Source organism: Oncorhynchus mykiss, chromosome 8 (genome assembly GCF_013265735.2).
Source record: "Oncorhynchus mykiss isolate Arlee chromosome 8, USDA_OmykA_1.1, whole genome shotgun sequence".
Classification (NCBI taxonomy): Eukaryota; Metazoa; Chordata; class Actinopteri; order Salmoniformes; family Salmonidae; genus Oncorhynchus; species Oncorhynchus mykiss.
Genome location: NC_048572.1, coordinates 37193489 through 37215328, shown reverse-complemented (window position 1 = coordinate 37215328; position 21840 = coordinate 37193489). Strand labels below are relative to the sequence as shown.

General features: G+C 42.8%; 1 protein-coding gene across 5 annotated transcripts in view; it reads left to right on the top strand.

Moving 5' to 3' along the window:
• Positions 1-21840, top strand: part of LOC110529879 (ATPase family AAA domain containing 2B) — a 121938-nt gene that overhangs the window by 55932 nt on the left and 44166 nt on the right. For 4 of the 5 annotated variants that reach the window (XR_005052873.1, XR_005052870.1, XR_005052872.1 and 1 more), the window contains exons 23-24: positions 3797-3916; positions 7817-7933. Coding sequence is in view for 1 of the 5 variants with exons in the window: in XM_036985427.1 (XP_036841322.1) it covers positions 3797-3916; positions 7817-7933 (237 nt within the window). In the remaining 4 variants the exon portion in view is untranslated. The remainder of the gene's footprint in view (positions 1-3796; positions 3917-7816; positions 7934-21840) is intronic. The other variant, XR_005052871.1, reaches the window with a different exon arrangement.

The window sequence follows — 21840 nt, the reverse complement described above, 5'->3', positions numbered from 1 at the left end:
CTGAGACAGGAGGGGTCCGGAGACACACTCATTAATGTCTACTATTTTAAGATTAATATGCACTGAATCGAGAGATCTACTTTTTGGCCCATTGTAATCGGAGCATGTTATGCAAAACCATTTCTGTCGCCTGTTCTGCCCTCAGTCACGACGGCATTCCTCTCTCCACCGAGTCTAACGATTTACTCCAGTAAATCTCTTTTCCCCATCATTTTGCGTAACCACCACTGCAATGCCCCTGCTCACGAATGCATGCATACATACATTTTGGTGGCTGGTACAATTGGTGGCTGACTAAATACTTTTTTGCCCCACTGTATTAGATACACACACACACACACACACACATACACATACACACATACACATATACATATACATATACATATACATATACATACACACATATATACATACACACATATATACATACACACATATATACATACACACATATATACATACACACATACATACATAACGGAGTTTAAATATATATTTGGTTATGGTGTATTCCCACAATAAGTTGGGTGAATTTTGACCCATTCCTCCTGACAGAGCTGGAGTCAGGTTTGTAGGCCTCCTTGCTTACACATGCTTTTTCAGTTCTGCCCACAAATCTTCTATAGGATTGAGGTCAGGGCTTTGTGATGGCCACTCTAATACCTTGACTTTGTTGTCCTTAAGCCATTTTTCCACAACTTTGGAAGTATGCTTGGGGTCATTGTCCTTTTGGAAGACCCATTTGCGACCAAGCTTTAACTTCCTGACTGATGTTTTGAGATGTTGCTTCAATATATCCACCTACTTTTCCCTCCCTCATGAAGCCATCTATTTTGTGAAGTGCACCAGTCTTTTTTTTAATTCGAAGCCCATGTCAAGACTTGCTTGTGACATCTAAAGTGACTCGTCAGTGTAGCTTAGTACTGAGTTTTTTGAGAACGAACAGCTCTTTTGCAGGTTATTAAAGCTAATGATATTATTAAAGGTATCGATATGGGCCTACTGATTTGAGTGTAAAAAATGGAGCTGCTTTCTGTGTAGCAAAGCCCATGTTTAACACTGGCTTCATTCTTCAATCATTCCTGTAGGTCCATTCATGGGTGATTGACTTTGTCCTCCCCCTGAAAATTTTAGCACTTTTAAATCCATTTTCTTACAATTATATATTGTTTCTCTTTTGTCTTATCGCTACAACTCCCGTACGGGCTCGGGAGAGACGAAGGTCGAAAGCCATGCGTCCTCTGAAACACAACCCAACTAAGCCGCACTGCTTCTTAACACAGCGCGTATCCAACCCGGAAGCCAGCCGCACCAATGTGTCGGAGGAAACACCGTGCACCTGGCGACCTGGTTAGTGTGCACTGCGCCCGGCCTGCCACAGGAGTCGCTATTGCACGATGAGACAAGGATATCCCTACCGGCCAAACGCTCCCTAACCCGGACGACGCTAGGCCAATTGTACGTCGCCCCACGGACCTCCCGGACGCGGTCGGCTGTGACAGAGCCTGGGCGTGAATCCAGAGTCTCTGGTGCCCTAGACCACTGCGCCACCCGGGAGGCTAGTTTCTCAACAGGGAAACAGTCCATGTTTACTTGACAGAGCACAACCTTTTTTCTTCTTTTTGACACATTAAACTAACAAACATTGGCAATTCATATCTTCAAATTAAACTGTAAATATCACTTTAATCTCAAGAGAAGGCAGGGTTTATGTTAAAGGTTATCTTATTTGAAAGCCAGCCGTGATCGTCTAGGCCTAGACGATATCCAAAACAACACACCAAATTTAAAAATTTTCCGTCATTTTAATTGTAAAGTCATTTCTATCAAGGCATTGGAATGTAGAGCTTGTTCTGCAACACTGAAACCCACACTCCCACACAGTTGAATATAGCAGGGGTTGTCACTTGCGAAAAGGTGTTATCTAATCGATTAGAATAACATGCATTATTTAAATACGCAGGCTATGTTGGTGTTTACATGAAAGTGAAGGTTGTAGGAATGGATTTAGGCTTATGAATAATCCATAAGCAATTGGAATGAATATAGTGGGAAGAACGGTAAGAACTCAAGTTCCCATCGTATGCTGTGGAGTTAATTGAAAGCCAAATAAATGGAAGCCTAGCGACCCGACAGCATTCAATTGAACTGGACGTTGTATTTCTCAGGGAGCCTCTGTCTCCATCTCCCTGGGATACTGTACATCTGTGGGCCAACTAAACTAAAGGAGGTTTCTTTCTCACTGCTTTTGTTGCTCAGTTAAATGGTTAATCAAATAGCTACCTGGACTATCTCCATTGACCCTTTCCCCCCCTACTCGTCTCATCATATGCCCTGCTGTTACTGTTTATTATTCTTCACTTTATTCCCATCTATTAACTGGTACCCCTGCACATCGACTCTGTACCGGTACCCCATGTATATAGCCAAGTTATTGTTACTTGTGTGTTTTCGTTCTCTGCATTGTTGGGAAGGGCCTGTAAGTAAGCATTTCACTGTTGGTCTACACCTGTTTATAAAGCATGTGACAAATACAATTTGATTTAAATGCAGCTTTATACACATGAGCTCACACACGGATGAATAAATCATATCTGTGATTTTGCAGGCAGGCGGAAGGCCAGGTCCTTTGTTTGAATGCAGTGGCCACAAATTATGCACTAAAGGCCCCTCCCCATTGTGAGCTCTGAGAAACTGAGAAATACAGTGTGTTCTGTCCTCTTCCTTTGTCTTCCAAATAGTCCTCTTCTCCCCCCTCTTCCTATTATTTTTATTCTCTTCCTCCTTTCCTCCACTCCTCTCTTCCATTTCTCCTCCTCCTCATCCTGTTTGCAGTGAAAGCAGAGGCTGTACTCTGCTGTCTTGAAGGAAGGTCTTGTTCCCCTGTTTCTTCTAACTTCATTAAGTTAGAAAACTGAATCTGTCTGCTCAACACAGAGTAAACCCCGCATTCACAAACAAACCAGCTCCACCACTCTAGACGAAAACACCCAAACATTTTCAAACTCGCAGCAAACACTGTTTACACATAACACAGAGAGTAGGTGGCAGAATGTCCTTGTCAGCTCTCGACAGAGGTGACACGGGGTTCGATAAGGGTACAGACCTCCACTCAACACTGCCCTGCACCCTGTCGCCCCATACTCTGACAGACAGTACAGGACTGTACCTCACACACACGCACACACAGTCTTCCAATTAGTGGTTAGAAGCTGTCAGATGGCGACCTCTCTGGCCCTCTTTCTGAACCTGTTGGTTGTGTGGCATAATGAGGAGGATGTCTGTTTACACACATACATGCGTGCTCGTACAAACACTCAACTCACTGACAACCAGCTTTTAGGATAAAGATTTTTTTGTTAGAGGGAAGTGTGTGTGTGTGTGTGTGTGTGTGTGTGTGTGTGTGTTAGATATGCAATATGTGTGTCTCAGTGAGAAGGGAGGAGAGATTGACTGTATGCCTGAGGTTTGTCTCCTTACATTCACCACCAAAGGCAGCTATTTTGTCTGCATCCAAACTGTAAGAGAACAATAATCCCTTGCTCCCTGTGTTGGAGGCCAGGCAGGGACACATCCAGTAGTTTGTGTTGTGGCCAGCAGAGGGTGTGCTTGTGAAGGGCAGAAGCAGGGACAGAACGATGGCAGGGCATCAACCTCATAGGCCCGAATTAATATCTGTCATGTGATTCTTCAGGCCGAAGTAATTGAATCTGTAGGTGTAATGTATCTACAATGCCAATACAGAATTGAGTGCATGTGCGTGTATTAGTGACAGTGTGTTCTCTCCCTCCAGATAAGATCATCCGCCACAGAGCGTGCAGTCTGAAGGACACGGCGCATGCCATGCTGGCCTCGGAGCTCGACCCAGAGTTCAACCGCATGTGTGAGAAAATCAAGTCACGCAGGAAGAGGGGTGAGGAACACACACACACACACACACACACACACACACACATGTTCCTTGCATGTAGGATTGCCAGAGAGTGTTGCTTTAGCTTAAGACTCAGTAGTGGAAAAAGTACCCAACTATCATACTTGAATAAAGTTAAAGATACTTTTACTTGAGTCATTTTAAGTAGAATTGGCTTCCTATTCCTATTTCGCAACAAAGCATCCTTCACACATGTTGCCAAACATACCCTTGAAAAACTGACCATCCTACCAATCCTCGACTTGGCGATGTCATTTACAAAATAGCCTCCAATACCCTACTCAATAAATTGAATGCGGTCTATCACAGTGCCAATCGTTTTGTCACCAAAGCCCCATATACTACCCATCATTGCGACCTGTACGCTCTCGTTGGCTGGCCCTTGCTTCATATTCTTCGCCAAACACACTGGCTCCAGGTCATCTACAAGACCCTGCTAGGTAAAGTCCCCCCTTAACTCAGCTCGCTGGTCACCATAGCAGCACCCACCTGTAGCACGTATATCTCTCTGGTCACCCCCAAAACCAATTCTTCCTTTGTCCGCCTCTCCTTCCAGCTCTCTGCTGCCAATGACTGGAACGAACTACAAAAATCTCTGAAACTGGAAACACGTCTCCCTCACTAGCTTTAAGCACCAGCTGTCAGAGCAGCTCACAGATTACTGCACCTGTACATAGCCCATCTATAATTTAGCCCAAACAACTACCTCTTCCCCTACTGTATTTAAAAAAATATATATATATTTTGCTCCTTTGCACCCCATTATTTTTATTTCTACTTTGCACATTCTTCCACTGCAAATCTACCATTCCAGTGTTTTACTTGGCCACCTTGGCCTTTTTTTGTGCCTTTACCTCCCTTATCTCACCTCATTTACTCACATCGTATATATACTTATTTTTCTACTGTATTATTGACTGTATGTTTGTTTTACTCCATGTGTAACTCTGTTGTGATATTAAAAGGTAAGTCACCCAGTGAAATTCTACTTGAGTTAAAGTATTTGGCTTAAAATATACTTGAGTATCAAAAGTAACATTTCAAATTCCTGATGTTAAACAAACCAGATCGCACCATTTTCTTGTTTTTATTTAATTACGGAAAGCCAGGGACACTTCAACACTCAGAATTTACATACAAAGTGTGTGTGTTGCGAGTCTGCCAGATCAGAGGCAGTAGGGATGACCAGGGATGTTCGGTTGATAAGTGCGCAAATTTGCTGAGTACTTTTGGGTGTCAAGAAAAATGTATGGAGTAAAAAGTACAATATTTTATTAAAGAATGTAGTAAAGTAAAAGTAGTCAAAAATATAAATAGTAAAGTACAGATACCCCAAAAAACGACGTAAGTAGTACTTCAAAGTATTTTACACCACTGCTAAGGCTGTGTACTATGCGTTAACTTGTGATGTTCCAGTAGTTTACAGTATGTTCACTACTCCAGGGTGATTGGAGAATACCTAACTAGACTCTAATGGGATCCAATGTTGATTTATTCATACAGTTGAAGTCTACATACACCTTATCCAAATACCTTTAAACTCAGTTTTTCACAATTGCTGACATTTTAATTAGAGTAAAAATTTCCTGTCTTAGGTCAGTTAGGAGCACCACTTTATTTTAATAATGTGAGGAATTTATTTCAGCTTTTTATTTATTTTATCACATTCCCAATTACTTTTAAATAGTTTAACCTCGGTCAAATGTTTCGGGTAGCCTTCCACAAGCTTCCCACAATAAGTTGGGTGAATTTTGGCCCATTCCTCCTGACAGAGCTGGTGTAACTGAGTCAGGTTTGAAGGCCTCCTTGCTCTCACATGTTTTTCAGTTCTGCCCACAAATTTTCTATAGGATTGAGGTCAGGGCTTTGTGATGGCCACTCCAATACCTTGACTTTGTTGTCCTTAAGCCATTTTGCCACAACTTTGGAAGTATGCTTGGGGTCATTGTTCATTGGGAAGAACCATTTGCGACCAAGTTTTAACTTCCTGACTGATGTCTTGAGATGTTGCTTAAATATATCCACCTACTTTTCCCTCCCTCATGAAGCCATCTATTTTGTGAAGTGCACCAGTCCCACCTGCAGCAATGCACCCCAACAACATAATGCTGCCACCCCCGTGCTTCACGGTTGGGATGGTGTCCTTCGGCTTGCAAGCCTCCCCCTTCTCCTCCAAACATAACGATGGTCATTATGGCCAAACGGTTAAATTTTTGTTTCATGAAACCAGAGGACATTTCTCCAAAAAGTACCATCTTTGTCCCCACGTGCAGTTGCAAACCGTAGTCTGGCTTTTTTAATGGCAGTTTTGGAGCAGTGGCTTCTTCCTTGCTGAGCGGCCATTCCAGTTATGTCGATATAGGACTCGTTTTACTGTGGATATAGATACTTTTGTACCCGTTTCCTCCAGCATCTTCACAAGGTCCTTTGCTGCGGTTCAGGAATTGATTTGCACTTTTCGCACCAAAGTACGTTCATCTCTAGAAGAGGGAACGCGTCTCCTTCCTGAGCGGTATGACGGCTGTGTCGTCCCATGGTGTTTATACTTGCATACTATTGTTTGTACAGATGAACATGGTACCTTCAGGTGTTTGGAAATTGCTCCCAAGGATGATCCAGACTTGTGGAGGTCTACAAATCTTTTTTTCTGAAATCTTGGCTGATTTTCTTTTGTTTTTCCCATGATGTCATGCAAAGAGGCACCGAGTTTGAAGGTAGGCCTTGAAACACATCCACAGGTACACCTCCAATTGACTCAAACGATGTCAATTAGCCTATCAGAAGATTCTCTAATGACATCATTTTCTGGAATTTTCCAAGCTTTTTAAAGGCACAGTCAACTTGGTGTATGTAAACTTCTGACCCACTGGAATTGTGATACATTGAAATAATCTGTCTGTAAACAATTGTTGGAAAAATGTGTCATGCACAAAGTCAGATGTCCTAACCGACTTACCAGAACTATTGTTTGTGAACAAGAAATTTGTGGAGTGGTTGGGAAAAACTAGTTTTAATGACTCCAACCTAAGTGTATGTAAACTTCCGACCTCAACTGTATGTAAGCTTGTATAGTCACAGAGAAAGACGATCATGCACAAACACACTTGTTAGTGTACACGCACAAGGAGAATGTAGATATAGTTTTGGTAGTACAATATGTCATACTTGTACTCCTACATACATTCAGCTTGATTCTATACACGGAACATCCACACACATGCAAATATACACATACAGAATCATGTGCAAATCTACACACACCACATATTCATCAATGAATAATCCTGTACAAACTTGCATGCAGAGCAGAAACACGCATGTGAGTATAACTGAGGTAAGCCACTCTTGTGATGGAGGTGGAATGAGGAAATGGGAATGGAGGAAAAAGAGAGGATGGGTTGTGTGCAGGCTGATGCACTCTGAGCACATAAGAGCTTTTTTACAACCGTATTATTGAAACTGCTAAGGCCTAGTCTCCTGTCTTAGAAACACAGTCTCATCAAAGACTAGGGCTTTTCTAGGGTCACACATCACTGCTGATTTCCTCCGTTTCACGGCGATGCACGCACACACAAAGCCGCCGCAAATTAATATTTTAGGAGCAGAAGTCAACTAGCTGAAAGGGAATACAGCAGTGAAAATTTAATGTGCCAGTAGAGATGCTAAAGGTATCCATTCGTACTTGTTCGATTGCCTGGTGTTGGGTTGCGTCAGCAAAACCTAATCTTGGCTGATATGGTTCTGCCCTGGAGTCGGGAAGAAGTGTGTGTGTGTGTGTGCGCTACGGGCTGACCTTGTAAAACAACACATTTCACTGCACCTTTCTGGTGTATGTGACAATAAAAAACATATTTTTTTATTGACCCTGTATGTTGTCTGCAGACCTCCAGATTCTGGATGTGCCTCCTGTCTCCCTGGCTGCCGTGGTAACCACCAGGAAGCCGGCCGGAGAGGAGAACACTGGGAGCAGTGTCGACAAGCACCACTGCATCAGCAGCAGTGAGTACCACACAAACACAAGCATACTCATTTAACACACACACTGGCAGGCACTCACACACATGCTCAACTAACACTCGCACCACGGTTGACTCGCACCACGGTTGACTCGCACCACGGTTGACTCGCACCACGGTTGATTCACGTGAGACGTGTGACTCAGTTCTGTGTGTGTAAGGTGTAGAGGAATCGGTGTTCAGATAATTTAGAACGAGGTCATTCAGCTGATTACAGAACCACTGTCCCACAAATCAGCAGCCTCACCGTGTTAGCTCAACACATGCGCAGTGGGCAGCCACGTTAGAGACTCTAGTCTTCTCTCCTGTGTCTACGTCGTCCCAGCGCTGTGCGGAGCGTGACCACGCCACATAGCAATTACCTGCCCCCACCGCCTGGTGCACACGGCGAGTGGGGAGAGCGGGGGGGCAGACAGACCAGATCATTACCTGCCCCCACCGCCTGGTGCACACGGTGAGTGGGGAGGGCCAGGGGAGGGCGGGGGGCAAACAGACCAGATCATTACCTTCCTGTACCATTGACAACCAGGAGGGAGTGTTGGTGTTATTGGAGATTACCTGAGGTTGTTGCCTGTACCACTGAGTTTCTGTCTGAATGAATGAAGATGTTTACACCTCTGTGATTTAAATCTTCTGCTGTATTTGAATCCTAGTTCAGCTTAGTTACCTGGTGTCCCCTCAGTTTAGGCCGACTTGTAAGACTTGTCTAAACGTATGGTTTCAGAATCTGTTGGTTCATAATAACCCCTAATAACGTAAATAACAAATAAAGCCACCACACAATTAGTTTTGGCACTACTGGACTAGATCTTACTGCATACTCTGTTCTGCCACAGATTGGCGCTTGTCTCTCTGGAGACCAGTAATTGGCCTCCTGCTGTGTGTGTTAACCAGAGTTTTGTGTGTATGTTAGATTCTAGCTTGCTGTTAATTATGTAAAAGGCGAGATGCAATGCTGGATTGTACAGCACATTCGCCTTAACACAATCCAGGGTTTACAGTGTGGGCTTGGATTGATGTGTTGAAGTCCATTTTTTCCCTTTGCGTGTGACTTATAGGCCTAAGAGTATAACATGTAAGTACAGTACATAGTATAAACGCATCCAGCTTCAGTTACAGCGGGTCGATCTTTGACCTCTGTCAAACCTGGGAAATTGTTTGTAATCACGTTTGTTTCCAATAATGCAAGGCTTTTCAAGTGATTGAGTAATTGCATGTGGTAGTCAAGGAGATGTTATTTTCTTCCTTTTTTAAAATTAAATACTTCAAGCTCTCTTTTTATTCTGTGGGTGTATTCAACACAATCAGCTACAACCACATCTGACCTCAGTCAATCCTCATTTGCTATTAGTAACCCAAGGGGTTTTAAGTGGTTGTGATTATGAATTTCGTGTAGAAGTGGTCAAGCATATTATGTTCCTCTTCTGTTTACCCTATCTGACCAATCCAAGGAGGTTAAATTGGCAAATTGCGTCTCTACCATTTAGTGTCTCCCCCCCTTTTTTTTATCTCAGGAGCCAAAGCAAAGTGTTGCACATGTCAGTCACTAATTCACTGTGTCCCACAACTTATCACCACGCTCCAGAACTTAATTAATTAGCTCGGGTAATTCATTATTTCATCATCGGCAACCAATTTTCACCTGGAGCACGTTGGGGACATGTCCAATTAATTGATCAGGGGGAATCAATTAGGTGTTGAGATAGATATGACAGAATCTTGCACACACTGCCCCCCCTCCCACCCTTTGGGAAGAGATACTGCCGCTGATGAAGTTGTCTCTAGGCTGAAAAACATAACTGGCCTTGAATCAGTGTCTAGGGGCAAAACACCATCAGCAAAGGTTACGATTGGGTGAGGGTAAACCAGAGTGAATTTGGGTAAACTTCTACCCAGGGCCTTTCAGTTAGCTCTATTTCCCATAGCACTGTGGGGTAGCCCCATGTGGTCGAAATTGAGGAATCTGGGATCGAGCTCCAGTTCAGAGCCATTAAGGCTACCTGTTTAGTTTGGGCCAAATATTGTACTAGGCTATATGGGGAGTATGAAGTTATTTGAGCCCCATAACCTGGCGGTTTAGGCTTTGCCAGCCCAGGGCCCTCCTGGGTTTATAGTGAGGGCACTGCCAGGAAGATATGGAGGAGAGTTCAACCACTGTACCATCCCCTCATCCATAATTCACTCTCCTGTGTTCCCATTCATACGCCTCAAGTTTCTAGAAACCACGTGAGCTGACTGTCTTTAACTTGGGAATACTTGGCTATTTGTGTAGGAACCTTGTAAATCCTGCATGTTCATGTTAACTAAATCAGCTGTAGCTCTGCTGCTCAGTATGCCATTATAGTAGTTCTTGTAAAATGTCTTGCATGAGCTCTAGGCTTATATTTAGAGAGCTTTGTAAGTTGTCGTCTCTCCCCCCCCGACATTCAGCTTTTTATGTTGACTGTCAATGTTAACCATGATTGGAAAGGAGAGCCCATCAGCTGTTTTTTTTTCTTTGAGTAATATTCCAAGAACTCCCAACATGAGTCAAGGAGAACACTCTACCGGCATGATATAACGATGCTGTCACAATAACGTTTGACATTTTGAGTCATTTAGCAGACGTTCTTATCCGGAGTGACATACAGTTACTACATTCGTCTTAAGATGACTAGGTGGGACGACCACATTTCACAGGCAAAGAAAGTACATTTTCCCTCAATGACATAGTTGTTAGTAGTCAGAGGTGGGGAGGGTCAAGTGCAAGTGCTGGTTAAGTGTTTAAAATAAATGAATAATAATAATAATCATAAGTTGGGTTTCAGATGTTTTCGGAAAATGGGCACTCTGGGACTGCCTGTCCTAGCTTCAGGGGGAAGCTGATTCCACCATTTGGAGTGCCAGGACAGAGAAGAGCAGTTTTCACAATTCATTTAAAGCTGTAGGTTGTGTAATGGCATGCAATAAGGCCTGTATAGAGTTGTTCGAGCTAATGCATTTTTTTCCTTGGGAGACCAGTATGGAAAAAGTAAGCACTCACTCACTACTTACTGTAAGTCACTCTGTTTAAGAGCATCTGCTAAATGACTCTAAATGTAAAAATGTATGTACTACAGGTTAGTCAATATGGAGCCCAAATACTGGAGGCTGAATGTCTTCCTGCCTGTTGGCTCTATCACATTCTGCCTCAGTCTCCACTCACACCTCATTGGAAACGACCAACCTTTTCTCTCTGTCCTTTTATCTCCTTTCTCTCACTCTCCCCTGCCTGCCAATTCATCAGAAGTTCTTGATGAGAAGAGACATTTCTTTTTAATAAGTAAACACTTCTTCTTGACGACATGGGTGGTTGAATAGACGATGACCTGGATATGTGCAATGGAACAACAGGGGAAGTAGATGCATGTACAGACATGGTGTTTCTATTGTCTGTATTCAGAGATTCTTCAATACACACTGAGAACAAAACTATCTCCCTCCTTCCTTTCTGTTGAATGCCAAGGATGTGTCCTCTTCAAGCCCGTATAGTGTCACTGTCTGTACAAGCATTGACCTGGCCAAGTAAAGACTTCCATTGTTGGCGCTCATGGTTGTGTTCAGTATGCATGCAACAGAAAACTAAGAGAGCTCACTGGAGAGCCGCAGGCCCATGTGCGTGTGGACACTGAGGTAGTGTGTATGCTCATCCAGGCATGCTTGCTACCTAAGAAACAAAACCAGCTGACCCACATCCCCTCATGGGCAACACAGACACCGCATGGACTCATGTTAAGGAGCACACAATGAGTCTTTTAGTTTCTAAGGAAACTAAACGTATTAGGATACAGGTAAAGTCATATGATGGGAACAATCTAACAATTTGTTTGAGGTCAGTCCTAACTGTTTTTGACTCTCCTCCAGAAGAGCGTAAGCTTTGATTGGCTAAAGTACTGTTGCAAATTAGAGTACATTCTTCTGTTGAATCAAGGAACAGTCCAAGACTAGTAGGTAATGATCAGGCCCTTTCACATTCACAGTTTCTCCCTCAGTCAGTGGAACACGCCAACTAGAATGTTTCATAGAGCAGAGAGGACGTTTCCAGCTCTACAGAACCACCAGGTATCAGACAAGACACTATTAGCATAGCAAAGATAATTAAATGACCACAACTTTTTCAAACTGAAACTTTCAGTGCTTGTTAGTACAGCAATATGGATGCTCCTTATGGTAGCAGACCGTAGCTGTGAAATTAGTTTGAAGTAAGAAATAGTCAACGCTTTACACTTTCTGTCTGTGCTTTCTTTTCTTTTTTTTTACATAACTGTTATACCTAGTCTATCGAATAGTTTTAGTTTAAATTACTTTGGGAAGAGTAAGGAAGGGCTACAAGCTTCGCCGTTGATTGACGTGCATGCATGTGAAAGAACGGAGTCTTTGGGTGTGGGTGTGTGTGGGGGGGGGGGGCAGTGCACACTTTTGTCCACATCGTCTCTGCGTTTCACCCAGAGAGGAAGTCCGCGTTGTGTATCCACTAGGGGGCTTGGGAGGCCAGAGTAGCTAACCAAGCGAGAGAATCCGAGGCACTCTTTGACTGTAGCTAGCAATGGCATTTGCACTTCTGGATCCGGTGTTATGTGCTTTTCAACTCTACCTTTTTTAAGGATTTAACTAGCCGAGGAAATAAACATGTCTCTATGAATTGCAATTGCTACAGGTTGAACGGCTCTTACTACTCAGGAGAATAAAAAATTACCCCTGAACACTACAAGAGGGGACGATGGAGAATACCTGTCTCTTGTACAATAACCTATATGAAGCATTAATTAACAAGGAAAGACATTTTCAATTCTTCCGATAGTCCCAAAGACTACCATAATGAGTCACTTCAATCCTTGGGGTCTTTGTTTTACATAATCTACATGACCATGTATAACCTTGTGTAATGGCCTTTCAAATGAGGACAGAACCCCCCCCCCCCCCCCCCCCCAAGACATTAACCCAATTTAAATAGCGCATGTACAAACGAGTACAAGTTTACGGAGTCTGAAATCTGACTGATTTCAGAACAGTAATACTTTCTGCTAAAAGTACAAATATCCAGATATTTGTTTACGATCACGAGAAGGTATCACGAGGGAAATAGTGCAATGTAAAACACACTATAAAAACAATACTACAATTTAAAACACAATAAATAAATACAAATACTGCAATGTAAAACACAATATTGAAAACAATACTGCAATGTAAAACACAATACTGAAAACAATACTGCAATGTAAAACAAAACGTGCATTAAAAAGACTGTGCTCAAGTGTGATGAAAGGGGAAATGGGATTTAAAAAGCAAACACCAGTAAATTACCCACCCCCTTAACATGTGAACGACAAAATAAGCCAATAAACAGTATATTACCCACCTCCCTAATGTGTGAGATTATGGGGGAGGGGGGGGGGCGTTAAAGAGCATGTTTATCCAACATCAGTACAAATGTGTTCATCGCACAACACTCAATTTTGGCGTGAGACAGAGGGCTCTGTCTCACTTGAGTGGACTGAGCGGAGACATGGTACTGATCAATGTTCCTGTGAAAGACATAGTCATGTCCCTTACAAGCGGAAGATATTGATCAGGAGGAATAGACATCATCCATGTTACCATGACGTCGTAGAAGGCTTTTGCTGGATGCTGCCGTTTCTTTAACTCATCCATCCGCTGCAAAATGTCTGACCCAAACGATCCTCCGCTGTCTTCCTCTTCCTGCCACTGTAGCAGGGTTGGGGAGATAGGGCAGAGGTTGATGGAGTTTCAGGGCAGAGAGTGAGGGTGCTCCTGGATGGTGCATGGGTGGAGGGGAGAGGGTCTGGGAAGGTGATGAACCAGGCAAGGGAGATGAACCAGCTGTAGATGGGCCCTGTGGGCTCAGTGCCATCTCGGGGCTGTCCAAAACACCATCCCCATCTTGCAATTACAAGCAGATGGCGAATACATTGCTTGCAATCTTAAAACATCTCCATGGGCACCTTTGAGTTAAAATGTTCACTCAAGAGAACTGATTTCATAAACATAAATCTGATTTACCACACACCATAGTCTGTTTTCAGATCTTTGAACTAGCCCTGCTAATCATTAAGATAACAGCACAGGATATTTCCCACTCACAATTTCTCACATTGAGAAAAGAGCTGAATTCACACGTTCCTTCTAGGGTTGCATAAACATAAGATCACAAACACACACACTGTACAAAAGGAGTCGGCTGCATGACGAGTACATTCCGTATCTGGAATTTGTGTGTTGACGATGTTTCGCGTAAACATGAAGCCAATCCAGTTGTCAGACAATCGGCCGTACACACACTTACACACACACTGGCAACAGCCCCACTCCTAGTCTCTCTCACCCTTTTCAGATTGCGAACATACCGGCCGCGAAAAGAACAATCCACGGACGGTTGCAAGTAGAAGAAGCGAAGCAGCAGCACATTCCCAAAATGCATCAGTGAGTTGTATTTTCCTACGACTTTCTGAAACGGCACAGGAATGCCCCTGTCTGTGTGTGCAATGATGCACTGATTAGCAATGATGCTTGTGATAACCGTCTTCATGGAGAGATGGAAAGGCTTTCCCAAAAGCCTTCTCAATTAAATGTTAAGTACAAAGTAGCCTAACCTACTTGGCAGAATATTAGGATTATTTTCATCAATCCAGTGGCCATTTTGTTTGGCAAACTCTGGAGTCACATTTGCGTAACAAACATTGCTAACCAAACAACGGTTTCTTCCTGGTGCACAGCTTAATTATTCTAACTACTCCCAAAAATCAAAATGTGTTAAATTTTTCCCAGACCTCAGTGGTCTAGCATACTGATGTGGTTTAAGCATTGTTGTGAGTGTGAGAACCTGAAAAACATGGGGAAAAACAGAAACCTGGAATAAAATCAAAACTGAGAAAACAGATTTAGAATTTTAGGACCCCTGTAGGTATAAAATAATATTTGATGAAACATTGAATTTGTCCTTAATGCTATAGAAACAGAATGTGGTCATGTTCGTGGGAGTCTCAGCTATTGATGGTGGGGTCATTCGTTTCTACCTCAAACCATTCGGATGCTACATACGTTTTTGTGAGATCTGTTCGGATTTGGGACGCCGGTGCCAGCGACTTGGGACGAGTCCCGTGAAGCTTGTGGGTGTCGTAGAGTAAACAATTTCTAGCCCAAGCATTTTTTTGGGATATCTCTGGGTTTGACAAACAGCTGTAGCTCTGCCACCTTCCACTGCAGAGACGAAAGGCCGACATCGGAGGGTGCGTTGGATTGAGATGCAGCCCATGCAAAACCCAGAGGTTTCTCCCTTAATTAACAGACAGACTTTGATGTCAATTTTTGTATTATGCTAATTACATTTATGCACGGGTGTGGACATCAAGTCTAGGGGGCTGACACTCTTGTTCCAGTTTTTCCACATGAAGGTTTCATCCGAATCTCCCCCAGTACCTAATATCCCTCTTATTTTATATTATTAGAAAATGGAAGTCTCAAGAAGCATTTGGCCTCATCTGAAGCTGTTAAGAGTCTTCATGTTATTAGATCTGGACCTAGAGGTTTAGTCACAGCTGTGTTACCCGTTGGCCACACAAACATACACACCCTGTGGTGCAAGCTAATGAAATCCCCCCCAAGCCATCCAGCGATGAGCTCTCAGCATAAGCTGCCATTTTGTGTGCACAGATGCCTGCTGGAACATTGTGGCACCAAGCGGGAAATTAATGTAAAATACACTCTGATGCCTTTTCTCTTCCCTTTGTTTTAGGGTGCAGATGAGCTCTGACAAGTGTGAATAGATCTCTCTGAGGACGAGTTGCTCGCTTGCTGTGTGTGTGTGTTTTAATTCCGCTCACGCAGCCCTAGTCGTTTGTCTTCCGGACATGTGTTAAGTGTACACTTCCACTCTGCCAAAGTTGGTCGTTGTCCTCCAGAGTTTAATATTGCCGGTGTTATTGACATGCCATGCAGATAGTTGCAGATGGATATCATAGTAACTGACTGAATACCCTTTATGTCAAACAGGCCTGGAAGAGTTTTGTTGATTGAGCATCTCTGGTTGACGCCTGCTTGCATGTCCAATGAGTCCGACTACAGTGTTGTTGCCAGGGGAAGTGGGGTTTGAATGGAGCAATCTACACGACAGGCCATCTACATGACATTTTAGTCATTTAACAGATGCTCCTATCCAGAGGGTCTTTGAGTTGTGGGTTTGATTCACACTTTGGTTTTGAATGTGCTGAATGTTATGTAACACTGAATATGTTACCTGTAAGTGTGCTATGATACCAACTAAGGTGAGACGTATGCTTGTTGCTATAGTAAGCATAACACTGTGCATTGGAGTTGGTTTTCATTTCTACTAATCAAGCAATGCAGAGTACGATGGCTCTAGACGTCTAGGCATTATTCATTTTTCTTTCTGTATCTTTGACTCTTGACAGACTGAATTGATGCAATTTAAAGCGTTTAGACTCCCCACTACTTAAAAAAAAAAAATCTGATAATCTATCTGATCAATCAAAGCGGCTGTATGGCCAGGCAGGTTGAATGGCATATTTATTGTTTGGGGAGCGTTTGTAGGTTTAGGGAAATCTCAACCACCCCCAAATTGCATTCCAGGGCTGTCACGGTCGACAGCAGACTCGCGGTAGGTTTTCAATAAGTATGTCTCTTCACTGCCATTCTAATTGTGCATAAAGAAACGCATACACACACAGCTCTGGGCATTTACTTTCATTGTTTTCCTGTAATGCAGTCAGTTATGTCTGGCACAAGGGACATTCATCATAGACGTTCACTTATGTTCAAGAACCGTCATAGATGTTCTTAGGGACCTAGCCAGTTACCCAATTCCTGCACACCTCAGAAGATTGGCCACCGGTACTAAGAAGGCTAATATCGTGAATCCCCTGTGCTGGTGTTGCTCTCATATCTATCTGCTGATTGATCAGGATGGTTGCTTAGACATTGTGTGAGACCTGTTGGAAAATGTATTTATTTGTACAAACGTATGTGGACACCTGCTTGTCCAATATCTCATACCAAAATTATGGGTATTAATATGGAGTTGGTCCGCCCGTTTTGCTGTTATAACAGCCTCCACTCTTCTGCTCGGCCATGGAAACCTGTTTCTTGAAGCTCCCGACGAACGGTTCTTGTGCTGACGTTGCTTCCAGAGGCAGTTTGGAACTCTGTAGTGAGTGTTGCAAGTGCCTACCACTTTGCGGCTGAGCCATTGTTACACCTAGACGTTTCCACTTTACAATAACACCACTCACAGTTGACCGGGGCAGCTCTAGCAGGGCAGAAATTTGATTTTGAGAAGGTGGCATCCTATGACGGTGCCACGTTGAAAGTCACTGAGCTCTTCAGTAAGGCCATTCTACTGCCAATGTTTGTCTATGGAGATTGCTGTGTGCTCGATTTTATACGGGTGTGGCTGAAATAACCAAATCCACTTATTTGAAGGGCTGTCCACATACTTTTGTGTGTATATATATGCCCACCAATTTGCTAATAGATGATCCCAAGTGGTATGTCACCCCGTTATCATCATCTGGTAAATCGTCAGGCCTTTGATCCATTAAAGCAGGCTTATGGAAGCAGCTAAACACTGCCGGTCTCTAAAAGTGACTTGAATCCGATCCTCATCATATCTCCATCATCTGATCAGTCATGCCTGATTTGTTATAATTCTTCTGTCTATGAAAGCAGCTAAAAAAAACTAAACCGCTGCATTGTTATTGTCATAGGAGTTACCATTGAGTAAGAATATGAGAATTTAAGTCTGATTTGTTATTAATGTGGCTGTCTGGAATGTTTGTCCTCCATCTATTTCTCTCTGGCTTCCCCAGTCTGAATAATTAACTAGCTAATGTGTCTGCGTTCCTCAAAGCATATTAATTTTCCTAACCACAGACACACTAGCAGTGTGAATTTTTGAACTTCAAAAAGTTTAAATGAAATTGAATCGTTATGTTAAAAAAAAATCCCTAACCAAAATGAAAATCACTGTGCAGTTACCACAGAACTACCAGTAATGGGTCTCAATCATGATCATCAAAGAAAGAAAAGAAAGAAAAAAATCTGAAAATAGGCCTACCTAATGCAACGATGCTGTAATGTTAATTAAGAGGGGATATGCATCTTTCAAAAATGTTGCCACAGATATAAAGCCCTCACGTCGCCTGATTACAGAAATGGCCTCATCTCCTTCGCTGCTTGTTCTGTGTGCACTGTGCACCTTCCCACTCACAACAACAAAGACGAAAGATCACTTCCTCTCTGACAACCAGCTGTTTCAACTCACTATTTGTGATTTGTTCAACAGAATCTGTCGATTCCCCTTCTAACGGTAGCTTTTTTATGTCTCAACACCCAAAATGTAGAACAGAGCACATCGTACTAAAACACGAGTGTCAATTAACATAATTGTGGAAAATGAAGGCTGTTTCTCTCACGCTGTATTGTGGTACCACTAGCAGCATTTTAGCCACATACTGTTATGTGCTAGCTGTCTAGTCTGTGTTTTTTATAATTGCACGGTGAGCATAAAAAGATGCATTTATATAAGGAATTGGCAACTCATTCTCATTCTGAGAAATGAGCATCTTATGATCCATGTAGGCCACTTGATTTCAACATCTAAACAAAGTGAACAGGCTGTTCAAACAGTTGAAGACAGCCATGAGGGTGTATTCATAACTGTTCAACGGTTTGCCTTTTTAGCAAGCAAGTAGATCCAAGTTGGCTATACTTTAAATATAAATATTAGCTGGCTGCTCACTAGCACGTGGGCTTGTGCTTTAGATGGTTTGAGACCTGTGTTCATTTTCTACAAATCCTGCTACCCAGGAGTTTGTGGATGTGGATTGTTTATGGTTAAATGTGTAACAACCAGGGCATTTTCATACACATTTGAAAGCCAGATCAATGATTATTGCTAAAAAAGGGTTAACTATTTTGATAAAACAATTACGTTATTAGTTTGTTTTATGGTTGTGGTTCACATTAGAAAATGGGATGTAGGGAGAACAACTGATCACCTGGCTAGACTTGTTTTTTGTTGTTGTGAGTCACCAATGCATTTAACAAATGAAAGCAACACTAGAGGAAGAGGAAGGCCCTAAAAGTTATCAGACTCCAGCCTCCCAAGTCATAGACTGTTCTGTCTGCCACAGTAAGGAAGTGATACCGATGCACCAAGTCTGGAACCAACAGGACCCTTAACAACTTCTTCCCCTAAGCCATAAGATTGCTAAATAGTTAACCAAATATCTACCATAAATATCTGCATCGACCCTTTTTGCACTAACTCTTGACTCGTCTACAGTGCTGCTGCTACTGTTGTCTATCCTGTTGCCTAGTCACTTTTCCCTTACCTATATGTACATATCTACCTCAATTACTTCGTACCCCTGCACATTGACTCGGTACTGGTACCCCGTGTACAGTTGAAGTCGGAAGTTTACATACACTTTTAATGACTCCAACCTAACTCATTTCTCAACCACTCCACAAATTTCTTGTTAACAAGCTATATTTTTGGCAAGTCAGTTAGGACATCTACTTTGCATGACACAAGTCATTTTTCCAACAATTGTTTACAGACAGATTATTTCACTTATAATTCACTGTATCACAATTCCAGTGGGTCAGAAGTTTACATCCACTAAGTTGACTGTGCCTTTAAACAGCTTGGAACGTTCCAGAAAATGTCATGGAGTTAGCCTATCAGAAGATTCTAATTGACATAATTTGAGTCAATTGGAGGTGTACCTGTGGATGTATTTCAAGGCCTACCTTCAAACTCAGTGCCTATTTGCTTGACATCATGGGAAAATCAAAAGAAATCAGCCAAGACCTCAGACAAAAAATTATAGACATCCACAAGTCTGGTTCATCCTTGCGAGCAATTTCTAAATGCCTGAAGGTACCACGTTCATCTGTACAAACAATAGTACACAAGTATAAACACCATGGGACCACGGAGCCGTCATACCGCTCAGGAAGGAGACGCGTTCTGTATCCTAGAGATAAACATACTTTGGTGCGAAAAGTGCAAATCAATCCCAGAACAGCAGCAAAGGACCTTGTGCCCGTTTCCTCCAGCATCTTCACAAGTATCTATATCCGCAGTAAAGAGTCCCATATCGACATAACCTGAAAGGCCGCTCAGCAATGAAGCTACTGCTCCAAAACCGCCATAAAAAGCCAGACAACTGTTTGCAACTGCACATGGGGATGAAGATTTGTACTTTTTGGAGAAATGTCCTCTGGTCTGATGAAACAAAAATAGAACTGTTTTGCCATAATGACCATCGTTATGTTTGGAGGAAAAAAGAGGAGGCTTGCATGCCGAAGGACACCATCCCAACCGTGAAGTACGGGGGTAGCAGCATCATGTTGTTGGGGTGCTTTGCTGCAGGAGGTACTGCTGCACTTCACAAAATGATGGCGTCATGAAGGGAAATTATGTGGATATATTGAAGCAACATCTCAAGACATCAGTCAGGAAGTTAAAGCTTGGTCGCAAATGGGCAATGACCCCAAGCATACTTCCAAAGTTGTGGCAAAATGGCTTAAGGACAACAAAGTCAAGGTATTGGAGTGGCCATCACAAAGCCCTGACCTTAATCCTATAGAAGAGTTATGGGCAGAACTGAAAAAACATGTGTGAGCAAGGAGGCCTACAAACCTGACTCAGTTACACCAGCTTTGTCAGGAGGAATGGGCCAAAATTCAACCAACGTGTTGTGGGAAGCTTGTGGAGTCTACCTGAAACGTTTGACCCAATTTAAAGGCAGTGGTATCAAATACTAATTGAGTGTATTTAAACTTCTGACCCACTGGGAATGTGATATAATAAATAAATCATTCTCTCTACTATTATTCTGACATTTCACATTCTTAAAATAAAGTGGTGATCCTAACTGACCTAAGACGGGGTGCTTGGTGGCTGACCGGAGATGGCCGCAAAGCAGATTCCAGATGCCTAAGCCTACTCTGACTGCGTTACAAATGATTTACCCCTTAGTGGTCATACCCCTACATTCTCATTTTAATGAACCACCCCCAAAATGGCAGTTTAAACATTCATTTTTTTAAAGTTTTGTCACTTCCCTAACACACACACGTTGGCTACCTGGCTGTTTGGATGGGCGCATTAAGGGACACGAGTCACATTAAGCCATTGAAAGAACAGGAGAGCAGACTGGCGCCTTTTAATTATATTAAATTACTGCTGGAGCAGCACTCAAGGCTACCCGCCGTATCTGCATTAGTGAGGAAGAAAGATCCATTTACTCAGACGCAGAAAACATCGCCCACCTAACAACTCATTACACCAGTCATCTGTCGTTCTAGAACAAACCAGACATCATGTAATTTACTGGTGTACCTGTCTGTCTCTCTTGCTCTGTGTGCTCTCTTGTCAATGTGAGTGGCTACACAGCATCTTCCCTGTAATGTTGCGTGACTGACAGACCCTTGTTATAGCAGGGCAGAATGTTCCATACCACACACCCACGCGTGTAAGGAGAGTGTTCCTATGAGGAATAAGGTTGAGAGCGTTTTAATACTTTTATGAGAGCCCTCTGTCTTTGCTCCCCATAAGAACAGAATCATCACGCCACAGCGTTTTATCACAGACAAGTGGCTGGTAGTCCTTGCGGTTAAGAGCGTTGTGCCAGTAACCGAAAAGTTGCTGGTTCGAATCCCCGAGCCATCTGTCTGTGCACTTAACAATAATTGAGCGTCTGCTAAATGACTAAAATGTAGAGTGTGTGAGCTCTGTTACACAATACACTTAACTCTTGAAGAGAGTAACCAATCCATAGCCTTCTTTGTAAATTTACCCCATCGTCCTAAGAGAAATGAGAA